This window comes from Lutra lutra, chromosome 7 (genome assembly GCF_902655055.1).
Source record: "Lutra lutra chromosome 7, mLutLut1.2, whole genome shotgun sequence".
NCBI classification, from domain to species: domain Eukaryota; kingdom Metazoa; phylum Chordata; class Mammalia; order Carnivora; family Mustelidae; genus Lutra; species Lutra lutra.
In genome coordinates, this window is record NC_062284.1 from 46,177,682 (window position 1) to 46,189,979 (window position 12,298).

Sequence of the window (12,298 nt, forward strand, 5' to 3'; positions counted from 1 at the left end):
AAATTTACATCTGAAGGCATCTTCAACTGAAGGACAGGCCTAGTAACAAACATTTCTAAAGTTCTGGATTCTAAATCACTTGTAAAAGAGTGACAATTTAACATACGCACTATTTTCCCTCTGGAGTCCATCCAGCTCTGGCAATATATTCAACTCCTTCAAACAGAATCTCAAAAGGTTGAATTAGTTCCTTATCTATGACATCGATAATCTATTAAAAAAGAAAAAAAAAAAAAGGAATCAAGTTACAGAAGACTTACATCAGTAACTAGCTTACTAGTCTACCTTAATCATTATCTTTAACAGCATGACATTTTTTCAGACTTAGGTATTTAAAAAGAGATATAGCAAAACCAGCAGTAAGTTTTGGGTTACCTACATTGGTGTGCTCTTCATGTCTAAAAAAGTTCTAAGCACAAGATTTAGTACAGTCTAAAAGTCTTTTCCCATGAGTTTATATATACTAACAGAGCCCTTGCTAATAACTGGTAAAAACAAGTTTTAATCACTTTATTTAGACTCTAGTACCAAAGAAAAATAATAATCCCTAGTTCCCAACATTTTAGCCTAAATATGATTTGTGTAATATATTAGTGAAATGGCAACTTTTCCCTTTAAAAATCTAGCTGACGCAAAAAGTAAGTTTAAAAAAAAAAGGGCAAAGGATCTGAACATATAGTTCTCCAAGGAAGATATACAAATGGCCAATAAGCACATGAAAAGATGCTCAATGTCATTAGCCATCAGGATAAATTTTCCTGGTAAATTTTAAGTCAAAATCACAATGAGATACAACTTCAAGCTTACTAGGATGGCTTTAATAAATACGACAAACAGAAGTGTTGATGAGGATGCAGAGATTGGAAACCTCACACAATGGAAATGTAAAATAGTATAACCACTTTGGGTAAACAGTCTGGCAGTTCCTCAAAAGGTTAAATAAACATGTAGCTATCACATGACTGAAAAATTCCACTTTTTGGTATCTATCAAGAGAAGTGAAAACACACACACAGATTCATGGTTGCATTATTCACAACAGCCAAAAGGTGGAACACCCTAATTATAACTGGTAAGCGGGTAAATAAAATGTGGTGTAGCCACATAGTGGAATATTACTGGGTGATAAAAAGCAAGAAGTGCTGGGGCGCTTGGCTGGCTCAGTCAGAAGAGCACGTGACCCTTGATCTCGGGCCCCATGTTGGGTGCAGGGATTAAATAAATTAACACAAACTTTAAAAAAAAAAAAAAGATAGTGCTGATACATGGTGCAACATAGATGGAGCTTGAAGACATGATGCTAAGTGAAAGAAACCAGACTAGATACTGTATGATACCATTTATATGAAGTATCCAAAATAGACAAATCTACAGACAGAAAGTAGATCAATGGTTGCCCAGTGCCAAGGGACACAGGAAGGTTGGAAGGTGATGATTAAAAGATGTGGAGTTTCTCCTGAAATGTTGAATGATGAAATGATGAAATGAAATGATGAAAATGTTCTAAAATTGACTGTGGTGATGGCTGTACAATTCTGTGAATATACTAAAAACCATTCAAAACTTTAAACGAGTGAACTGTATTGTATGTGACTTATCTCTCAATAAAGCTGTTAAAGTCTAGCAGAGAAGACTGGGTTTTTGTTTTTGGTTGTTTTTTTTTTTTTTTTTTTTTTTTTTTTTTACTATGAAGTCATTTACTGAAGACAGACAATGATTCAAGACACCAATGAGTTACCTGGGTATTTTAGGGTACTTTAAACACTCATGACTAGCAGTGAATAAACATCAAGTATCAACAAATAGTATTTAAATGCCAAAATGTTGTGAATGTTGGGACTAGAGCAGTCATGGTCGGGGATAGCAGGACAGGTGCATATGTGGAATAAAACCCTGTCTTGATTGCTATGTTTCTGAATAATGTTTGCTAAATTTCATTTAATGTTTTTCTAAATTAATATTCATGGGTAAGATTGGTCTGGACTTCTCTTTATTTGTTTGTTTGTTTGTTTTTGGGGGGCTGGCACGGGGCTATGTAGCAGATGGAATGTGTGTTTTATCACTGTTTGTCACCTTCACAAAAAAGTTGGAAGCTCTCTTCTTTTTTTCTGTGCTCTTGAGGATTTTAAATAGCTTTGAAATTAGTCTTTTCTTAATAAATTACTCTGGGAAATAGTCCATTTTTTGAGCATAGCTTTTTGATCCATCTGTTACTCTGATGGCTTAGATTATCTGCTCAGATTATCTATCTGTTCTGTCATTGGTGGTGGCAGTTTATATTTTCAGGACTGAGACCTTAACCTGTGGCATCTGATGCTATCCCCAGGTAGATAATGTCAGGATGAAAGGCTTGGTCCTCTCAACCCAATGCTCCCTGGTTCATTCTGCAGGAAATGAGAGCATGGAAGAGCCTGCATCAGTATGTCAGCCCGGAAGTGACAGCAGTCATTTCTGTTGACATCCCTTTGGCAATAAACTTGGTCTGGGACTTCTTGGGCCTTCAGGCTCATAAACTTCTGGAAAGCGGTATTAGAACGGGGAAGCCGGCTACAGAGACAGAGCCGAGGAGTGACTCTCAGCTTGGGGTTGCCTTGAACCGGTCGCAGGCTCGGTCAGCTCGGAGCGCGGCCAGAGGCCAGGGTGACGGGAGTCATTGGGCGCTCTGTTTTGTTTTGTTTTTTAATTAGGTTCCACACCTAGCATGGAGCTCAGCGTGGGACCTGACGCACCACCCTGAGATCAAGACCTGATCTGGTATCAAGAGTTAGATGCTTAAGGGTGCCTGGGGGGCTCCGTTGTTGTGTCTGCCTTTGGCTCAGGTCATGATCCCAGGGTCCTGGGATTGAGCCCCGCATCAGGCTCCCTTCTCGGCGGAGAGCCTGCTTCTCCCTCTCCCACTCCCCCCGCACTTGTGTTCTCTCTCTCACTGTCTCTCTGTCAAACAAATAAAATCTTAAAAAAAATTTAAAAAGTCAGAAGCTTAACTGACTGAGCCACCTAGACTGTTTTTTAATTAATCTTGTGTGCATTCAGTTTATAAGCATTTGACTATCCAAATGTAAAGCAGCAATACAAGGGAAATGTGGGACATCCAACACAGGTGAGTCACTAGTCAATGAATGCCATCTTTTAAATATTGATCTGGAAAATTAACAATGGCAAAGAGGAAAAACCTTTAGAAAGGAGTGGTAAATATGCATATCCCTATATTCCTATCTTGGGAACCAGCAAAAAGTTTCCAAAGCATGGTCCACAGATATCTCAGCAAGTTAAATGGGTTTAAAAAATTAAAAAGTGGGGGCGCCTGGGTGGCTCAGTGGGTTAAAGCCGCTGCCTTCGGCTCAGGTCATGATCCCAGGGTCCTGGGATCGAGCCCCGCATCGGGCTCTCTGCTCGGCAGGGAGCCTGCTTCCCTTCCTCTCTCTCTGCCTGCCTCTCTGCCTACTTGTGATCTCTGTCTGTCAAATAAATAAATAAAATCTTTAAAAAAAAAAAAATTAAAAAGTGTATCTAAGACATCTACTAGACTGACACAAAAAGTCAACTTGGCATTTTATACTTACCCTTCCTTCAGCATCAATCATTATTTCTGACATCTTAAAGGTGACTTTTGGATTTGCTGTGCCTTTAGAAAGAGACATGAATAATAATCCATAATCAAAATTATTCAAACTAATTTTGCCAGATCAATCCTCTTCATACTTTAGTTAAGTCAGGAATATTGCAGAGTCAGGGCCTTACTGTGTAAGAATCTCAGAACTTCAATTCAAATTCATAATTCTCAACATAGGTATCAAAAATATATATATATACTTGAAAACATCAAGAGTCAATACAAAATAAATAAGAGAAATTCTATATAATTTTGTAATTGACATGTAAACAGCAAAATAGAAAAAAAATCACTGACTTATTAAGAACATAATCCCTTAAAAATCTTTGTTTCCTAAAAAAAAAAAAAAAAATATTTGTTTCCTAGCAAAAACTCCTCTTTTTTCATTCTTGAAGTAACCAGCTTTGTGCACTTACAAACCTTTGAAAAGAATTAAATACGATCAGCCTGTGATTACGTGGTGACACTTTAATGAATAATCTATCTTTACGAAGGTTGTAAATGACTAATTTGGCCATACCTTTGGGTGACTACAGAATCTTGTTTGGAAAGTAGAAATGAGTGAATATAAATGTCAATGGAATATAGTACCTGTTTTAGGATAACGGAATGAATCTGCTCTCCTTGTTTCCAACATAGGGGATGTAACATGAATAATTTCCACCTCAGATTCATCATTTTCTTCATATAGAATTCTTAGAATTTTGCTGCCACTGGGAGCTTTTAAGAGGAATTTAAATATTGAAAATTCAGAAGAATTATTTCAGAGAGCAATCATAACTTACCACTCCCTCTAGTACTATATTTCCCATCGTGAAAAATAATTTATGTATAAAAAACACTGCCTTTTGGGGCGCCTGGGTGGCTCAGTGGGTTAAGCCGCTGCCTTCGGCTCAGGTCATGATCTCAGAGTCCTGGGATCGAGCCCCGCATCGGGCTCTCTGCTCGGCAGGGAGCCTCCTCCTCTCTCTCTGCCTGCCTCTCTGCCTACTTGTGATCTCTCTGTCAAAAAAATAAATAAAATCTTTAAAAAAAAACAAAAAACCAAAAAAACACTGCCTTTTGTATATAAAAGTCTCACTAGTCTTTGCACTAGGAAGGTGAGTTACTACTAAATCACTTTTGCTCATTAAAGAAAGGTAAAACCTGAAGATAATTATATATTTTGGGGGAGTGGTGGTTGTTGCTTTAATTTAAGTAGGCTCCACACCCATCATGGGGCTTGAACTCATGACATGGAGTTCAAGAGTCACATACCCTACTGACTGAGTCAGCCAGATGCCGCTGTACCTATACATATTTAACAGGGGAAACACACCAAGGACTTCAGTCCATGCATACCTTAAAATGCATTCCTTGTTGAAAAATAAATTACTCAATTATATTTATAATATTTCCTGTAACAAAATAAATGCTATTAAAAAATATTTTATTTATTTATTTGAGAGAAAGAGAAAGAGCAGGGGAGAGAGGCAGAAGGAGAGGGGAAGAGAGCCACAAAGAGACTCTGTGAGAGCAGATGTGGGGCTCGATTCCATGACCCTCACACCATGACCTGAGCTGAAATAAAGAGTCAGACACCCATCCAACTGTGCCACCCAGACACCCTGAACATAAATGCTAGTTAAACAGAATATAGCTTTCTTTTTATGAAGTTTCTCTAATTCATGTTAGAATCTTGTTCTAACAAACACAGTTACGGCAAAACATTTTACATCTTAAAACTGAATGTCCAAATCTAAGACATGGCTTAAAAATAAGTATTTTTCATGGTCCCTAAGAGAAATGTTCAAAATAGGAGCTGCTAAGGCGCTCAGTGAGTAAAGTGAGCAACTCTTGATCTCGGGGTTGTGAATTCAAGCCCCACTTTGGGCAAAGAGCTTACTTAAAAAAACAAAAATGGTAGCTGCAATCCATTATTATGTCATGAAATCTATTAATGGGTAATAACAGGCATTTAAATATACAGTGAACAAAAAATATACAATATCAGAGTGCATTACACATACAGGTAAGTATTGCTTCATAAGATTTGTTTTTAGTTTTTGTACATAATATATGAATAAAGTATTAGGCTAGAATGTAAAGCAAATTTCTAACTGGATCTTCAGAGAAAGCTGTTTCACAGGCAATAAAATACTTGTGAATTCATCCAGAAAAGGGAGGAATTTGTGCCCTTTTCCTGATCCATTCATACACTAATTTGGCTGTACATTTATGCACTCCAGTCAATCCTATGTTTTTACAGCAACGCATTGGGTATAGTATTTTCTTTTTATTTTGTCATCAATATTGCCACTAAGACCAGCCTCTACATGAAAGACTGGCAAAAAGAGTTAAAGACCAGAGGCATCAATGCAATTACTTTTTTATTTTTATTAGAATTAATTATAGTGGGATATAACCTATATATTCTAAATACATACTGATAGGATCCAATCTTCATGACTTCATAATCTACTATTCAGGACTTAGCATCTGAGCACTTAACTAACTGGCAGCTGAATCTCATAATATTTTAGTTAACTTCTATTATTCTGAACCCCCTTACTTGTTTCAGCTTCTGGACACCACCAGTAGCCAGAATATCTATCAAATTCTTCTTGAAGAACAAAGGTAGCAACTCCAGCTGATCTGGGATCTTCTTCCATGTTGGCTAGCTCTAGACAAACATAAATAGCAAAATTATCACAGGAAGTTCTCTAACTTTTCATAGGTACTAAGCACAATGATTTGCATGCTGAATGAAATCTGCATGCATAATGAAATCCAGCTGTAGTATTGTGGGGAAGTCTGGAGCCAAATGGACTGGATATAAATCTGAGCTCCATCATGTACTAACCGAATGAACTTGTGCAAATCAACCAACCTCATTCTACTGAAGTGTCCCAATTGTAAATGGGAATAAGAATCATTACGGTTAAGTGAGTTAATTCACATAAAGCACTTAGAACAAAGCCTGAACCAAAATACATGCTCCATAAAAGTCAGTTATTATTTCCCCCATTTAGCTACTAGCATCATGGAAAAAAAGGATACCCAGAGAAGTCCAACTTGAGACCTAGAATGGGTCTTACACAACATGTAATCTTCATCCTTCTTCTTCTCTCCCGTTCCTGCAGTCAACTTTTATCTGTTTTACACTTTCCAGTAAATAGTTTGAAGGGAACTTTGCTTTAAAAATAACCCTCCCAGGATGCCTAGCTGGCTCAGTCAGTTAAGAGTCTGCCTTCAGTCTGCTACCCACGTGCCCCGGAGAAGCTTTTTTTTTTTTTTTTAATTGTTTTAAGGGGGGTCTGGGTGGCTCAGTGGGTTAAAGCCTCTGCCTTCGGCTCAGGTCATGATCCCAGGGTCCTGGGATTGAGCCCCGCATCGGGCTCTCTGCTCGGCAGGGAGCCTGCTTCCTCCTCTCTCTGCCTGTCAAATAAATAAAATCTTTAAAAAAAAAATTGTTTTATAATTAACGAAATTTCAGGTGTACCATTTGTGAAAAATGTACATATTTGTGTAACCAATCACACCCTATCAAGACATATGATATTTCCAACACCGATATTTCCTGCCTCTTCTCAGTCAACACCCATTCTCACCCCAGAAGCAAAAATTCATCTGATTTCTGTCACTAGAGGTTAGTTCTGCATATTCTAAAGTATTATATAAGTGAAGTCATACTTTGTCTGCTTTTTGAGATTCACCAATATTGTTACATGTATCAACAATCCATTCCTGTTTATTGCTGGATGATATTTCAGAGCATACCACATTTTGTTTTGTTTTGTTTTTTAAAATCCATTCAGCTGTTAATGGTATCTGGGCTGTTATCGACATTGTCAGTTATTGGTGATATGAATAAAGATACTATAATCTTTCTTGTATAGAGGTCTTTGTGGGTGTATGCTTTCTCTTGAATAAAGACCTGGAAGTGGAATGACTGGGCAGTATGATAAGTGTTTAACTTTATAAGAAACTGTCACATAGTTTTCCATAGTATTTGTATTATTTCACATTCTTACTAGCCATGTGTGAAAATTCCTCTCCAACATTTGTGTTCTTAATCTTTTTCATTTTAGCCATTCTAATGGGTGTATGGTAATATGCCATAGTGATTTCAATATTATAGACAAGCATCAATGTATTGTTTTTGGTTATCTGTATTTTCTATATAGTCAAATAAATACGCAACATGAGTCAATAATCCCCTATCCAAAAATTCTGAGTCCAGAAGTGTTTGGAACTCAGAATTTGGGGGATTTTTCATATTTATCCTATATCTACCATATAATTATGTAACATCTCTGGCAGGGTAATCAAATACCCTGTAATTGAATACACTAATATTCCTGCAGCAAACTTATGAAATAGACACACTAAGTATGATTAAGATTATAAATAACCTCAGGTCAGTTCAGGACAGGTTTTGCCAGCAAATGAGTTTTAGCTCTCAGCTACTGAAAACTAAGCTCAGTTTTTGTTTTTCTTTTAAAGATTTTATTTATTTATTTGACAGAGAGAGATCACAAGGAGGCAGAGAGGCAGGCAGAGAGAGAGGGGGAAGCAGGCTCCCCGCTGAGCAGAGAGCCCGATGCGGGGCTCGATTCCAGGACCCCAAGATCATGACCTAAGCCAAAGGCAGAGGCTTTAACCCACTGAGCCACCCAGGCGTCCCCTAAGCTCAGTTTTTAAGAGTTTTTTGAATTTTGGAATTAATGATATAGGCAAAACCAGTGTTCGGTTTTCTTGGATCTCTCAACTACCCCAAAGTTATACCCATCATATTGTTTCATATTTGTTCTCTTTTGGATGTGAGAACCACTCATTTCTATCTCCCTTTCACTTAATATAGACTTCAATTATTAAGAGTTATTTATTACATGAATAAAAGGTATCACTTTGTTCTTCTGATAGGTCAATATATCATTTGAGGGTAGAGGCTGGTACTATATTACTTTCACATTCCTTTTCATACTAGCAGAAAGGAAACACATGCACATGTTCACTGACTAACCCCATCAGAAAGCAGACTTTCACTTGGAAACGCTGTAAGCAGAGTTAAGAGTGAAGATGCTTACTCTGTACCTACTTTCTACTTAAACACATCACTCTTACTAGGTTTCAGACACCATCCTAAACACTTCACAAATATAAACTCATTATAACCTCATAAGAGCACTATAAATGACAAACCTTTTTAGATACAGAAACAGATCGGTTAAATAACTTACTCAAGGTGACAGAAGTACAAAATGGTAGATCTAGAATTCAAACTGGAAAGGTTCTAGACTGCATTTTTATTCTTTATTTTTTTTAAAGATTTTATTTATTTGACAGAGACAGCAAGAGAGGGAACACAAGCAGAGGGAGTGGGAGAGGGAGAAGAAGGCTTCCTGCTGAGCAGTGAGCCCCTTGTGGGGCTCAATCCCAGGACTCTGGGATCATGACCTGAGCCGAAGGCAGATGCTTCATGACTGAGCCACCCAGGAGCCCTAGACTGCATTTTTAACAAGTACATTAATCTTGAAAATAATAAACATACCACATACCTATATGCACAGAAAGGAAAATAATAGTAAGAACAATACTATAGCATCCTGCAGGGTGCTGGTGCTTTCTACTTTAAATTCTATCTTTTTTTTTTTTTTTTTTTTTTTTAACGAGAGAGAAAGAGAAAGAGATAGAGGCAGAAGGAGGCAGAGAGAGAAAGTCTTAAGCAGGCTCCACGCCGAGCACAGATCTCACAACACTGAGCTCATGACCTGAGCGGAAATCAAGAGCTGGATGCTTAACCCACTGAGCCACCCAGGCACCCTTAAATTCTGTCAATCTTTACAATAATCCTGTGTGGAAAAACAATTCTACAGAAGAAAAACTAGACTAAAAAAAATCTTAATTCTATCAGTTACTGTCAGAGCTTTGCACTCCCAGCCTCAAGTAGGATAAGTAGTACATAGTGAGAGTTCAATGTTTGTTAAAAGCATGAAGAAACAGCTAGGATTTCCAAACCAGATTTACTAATCATCAACCTAATCCTACTGTCATTGGTAGCCGTTCTGATTCCCTGACTCCAAATGGAGATGCAAAACATGTACTTTTCTTCCTTCCTTCCTTTCATTCTCTCTTTCTTTCAATATTTATTTATTTATGTATTTGACAGAGAGAGAAAAAGAAGGAGAGAGAGTGGGAGCAGGGAGGTAGTGGTGGGTGGAAGGGCAGAGGGAAAGAGAGAAGGAGGAAGCAGCCTCCCCACTGAGCATGGAGTCTAACATGGGGCTTGATCTAAGACCCTGAGATCACGGGGCGCCTGGGTGGCTCAGTGGGTTAAAGCCTCTGCCTTTGGCTCAGGTCATGATCCCAGGGTCCTGGGATCGAGCCCCACATCGGGCTCCCTGCTCAGCAGTGAGCCTGCTTCCCCCTCTCACTCTCTGCCTGCCTCTCTGCCTACTTGTAATCTCTGTCTGTCAAATAAATAAATAAAATCTTAAAAAAAAAAAAAAAAAGACCCTGAGATCACAACCTGAGCCAAAACCAAGAGTTGGATGCTTAATAGTCTGGGCCACCCAGGCGCCCCAAAAACACATATTTTTCACTTAGAAAGTTCCCTGTTCCATCCCCTTTGGCCTATCTGATGTTCCATAGAATCTTTGTCCACTTAAACCTGGATAACTTCAACAGTCAAGTTTTGGTGTCCTCGCCTCTAGCCCTGGGCTTTTCAAACACAACTTTCACAAAGTATCCAGAACAATTTATCTATAATATGACTCTGACCACACCATCCAATTGTTTAAAACTTTCAGTGGACCCCCACATCATGTTAGAGACTCTGTTGATTTACATGAGATACAGTTAACCCTTGTCTTGGTTACCGTTACCTTCTTGATTCATGCCTTACGTTTTAGAACTGTCAGACTGCTTTCAACTCCTCATGCACCACCTTCTGCATTAAGACCTTTCTCAGGTGGTCCCCTCACTGGAATGTACTGGTTAATGTGCAGTCAAATCTAAGATCAGGTTAGGTGCCCGTTAGGTGTCATCTCTTATAGGAAGCCTTTCCTGACCACTACCCCATACTGATACCTTCACAACACCCTATATTTGCTTATCATTCTGTTTTATTATTCATATAGTTTCCTTGAGAGTGCGGGTTATGTCTTAGTCAACTCTGTACTCTTAGTTCCTGCCATGTTACCTGGTGTACAGGAACTTAACCTATCTTTATTGACTGACTGGATAGCTAGAACAGATTTCTGGACTCCTAATTCAGTGTTCTTTCTACCAACGAAAATTGTTCAGGAAAAGGCTTCTTCTATAATACTGATAATCCTAATAATGAAAAAAATGTTTGTTGTCAATACACTACTGTATTCTAAAATAACTTAATCAGAAATATGCCCAATAATTCAGCTTTGTGAACATTAGATTTAAACAAGAGTTGAACAAATGAATTTTGAAAGTGACCATCCTCCACTGTGGAACTTATCTTTTGTTTTATGTGTTCAAAGAAAAAGCAATACACCATTTCCCATCTTTCATTTGTATGAAAGCTTCAGAGGAAAACATCTACATCTTTTCTGTGCTTTGAGCAGTGATTGAGACGTGATTACTATAATCACTTCAATGAAAATTAATTATTTCCACAATACACACAATTCTACAAAGTTTTGTTTTTCCTATTATGACAAAGTAGGCTCTCCAAAAAGGGGAGATAAATTTTTGTGTATTAGGTATTTGTTTCCCAAAAGCAAGATTAAAATTTTTTAAAGATTTTATTTATTTATCAGAGAGAGAGAGAGAAAGAGGGAACACATACAGAGAGGAGCAGCAGGAGAGGGAGAAGCAGGCTCCCCTGATGTAAGCAAGGAGTCTGATGTGAGACTCGATCCCAGGACCCCAGGATCATGACCTGAGCCAAAGGCAGACACTCAACCGACCGAGACACCTAGGCATCCCAAGATTTTTTTAATTGAAATTTTACTTTAATGAAAACAGTTTTGGGGAAATCCTGGCAGTCTTAGTAAGTTAAAGAAACAATCATGTCAGAGGTGCTACAGTGCTATCTGAAAATGAACATTAAAATAAGGCAGCATTGGGGCGCCTGGGTGGCTCAGTGGGTTAAAGCCTCTGCCTTCAGCTCAGGTCATGATCCCGGGGTCCTGGGATCGAGCCCTGCATGGGGCTCTCTGCTCGGCAGGGAGCCTGCTTCCTCCTCTCTCTCTTTGCCTGCCTCTCTGCCTACTTGTGATCTCTGCCTGTCAAATAAATAAATAAAATCTTTGAAGAAAAAAAGGAAAAAAAAATAAGGTAGCATTATGTGGGTGGTACATACCATTTATCCTCTGTACTTTTTAAAGATTTGAATTTAAAATATAAAGGTAACCTACTTTGCTTCAATTTCAAAAAGTGAGCAAAGGCAAAATCTTAAAAATGCTTTTCAGAAAAGTAGATTTGAAGAATTATGTGTTACCATTGTGCACATAGGTGAGCCTCCTTTCTTCTCTGGTTACGATGTTGGATATCCAAATATCATTGCTATGTATAAAAGCAATCCAGTCTGGATCAGCTGGGCATAATTTGGGATCCATGCGAATGTTGGGACAACTAGTCTCTACTAAATTCGGCCGTAAGGGTTGTTGCTAGAAAAGAAAAAACATTTTTAAAGCAAGTATCAGGCGGATACATACTTTATTCATT

The 12,298-nt window shown here is 38.2% G+C and overlaps 1 protein-coding gene across 3 annotated transcripts in view; it reads right to left on the bottom strand.

Moving 5' to 3' along the window:
• DPP8 (dipeptidyl peptidase 8) overlaps nucleotides 1-12,298 on the bottom strand; it is a 66,107-nt gene that overhangs the window by 30,911 nt on the left and 22,898 nt on the right. For all 3 annotated transcript variants that reach the window (XM_047736490.1, XM_047736491.1, XM_047736493.1), the window contains exons 6-10: nucleotides 12,072-12,240; nucleotides 6,165-6,275; nucleotides 4,205-4,333; nucleotides 3,564-3,625; nucleotides 111-211 (exon numbers count right to left, since the gene is read on the bottom strand). In XM_047736490.1, the coding sequence (XP_047592446.1) occupies nucleotides 111-211; nucleotides 3,564-3,625; nucleotides 4,205-4,333; nucleotides 6,165-6,275; nucleotides 12,072-12,240 (572 nt within the window). The remainder of the gene's footprint in view (nucleotides 1-110; nucleotides 212-3,563; nucleotides 3,626-4,204; nucleotides 4,334-6,164; nucleotides 6,276-12,071; nucleotides 12,241-12,298) is intronic.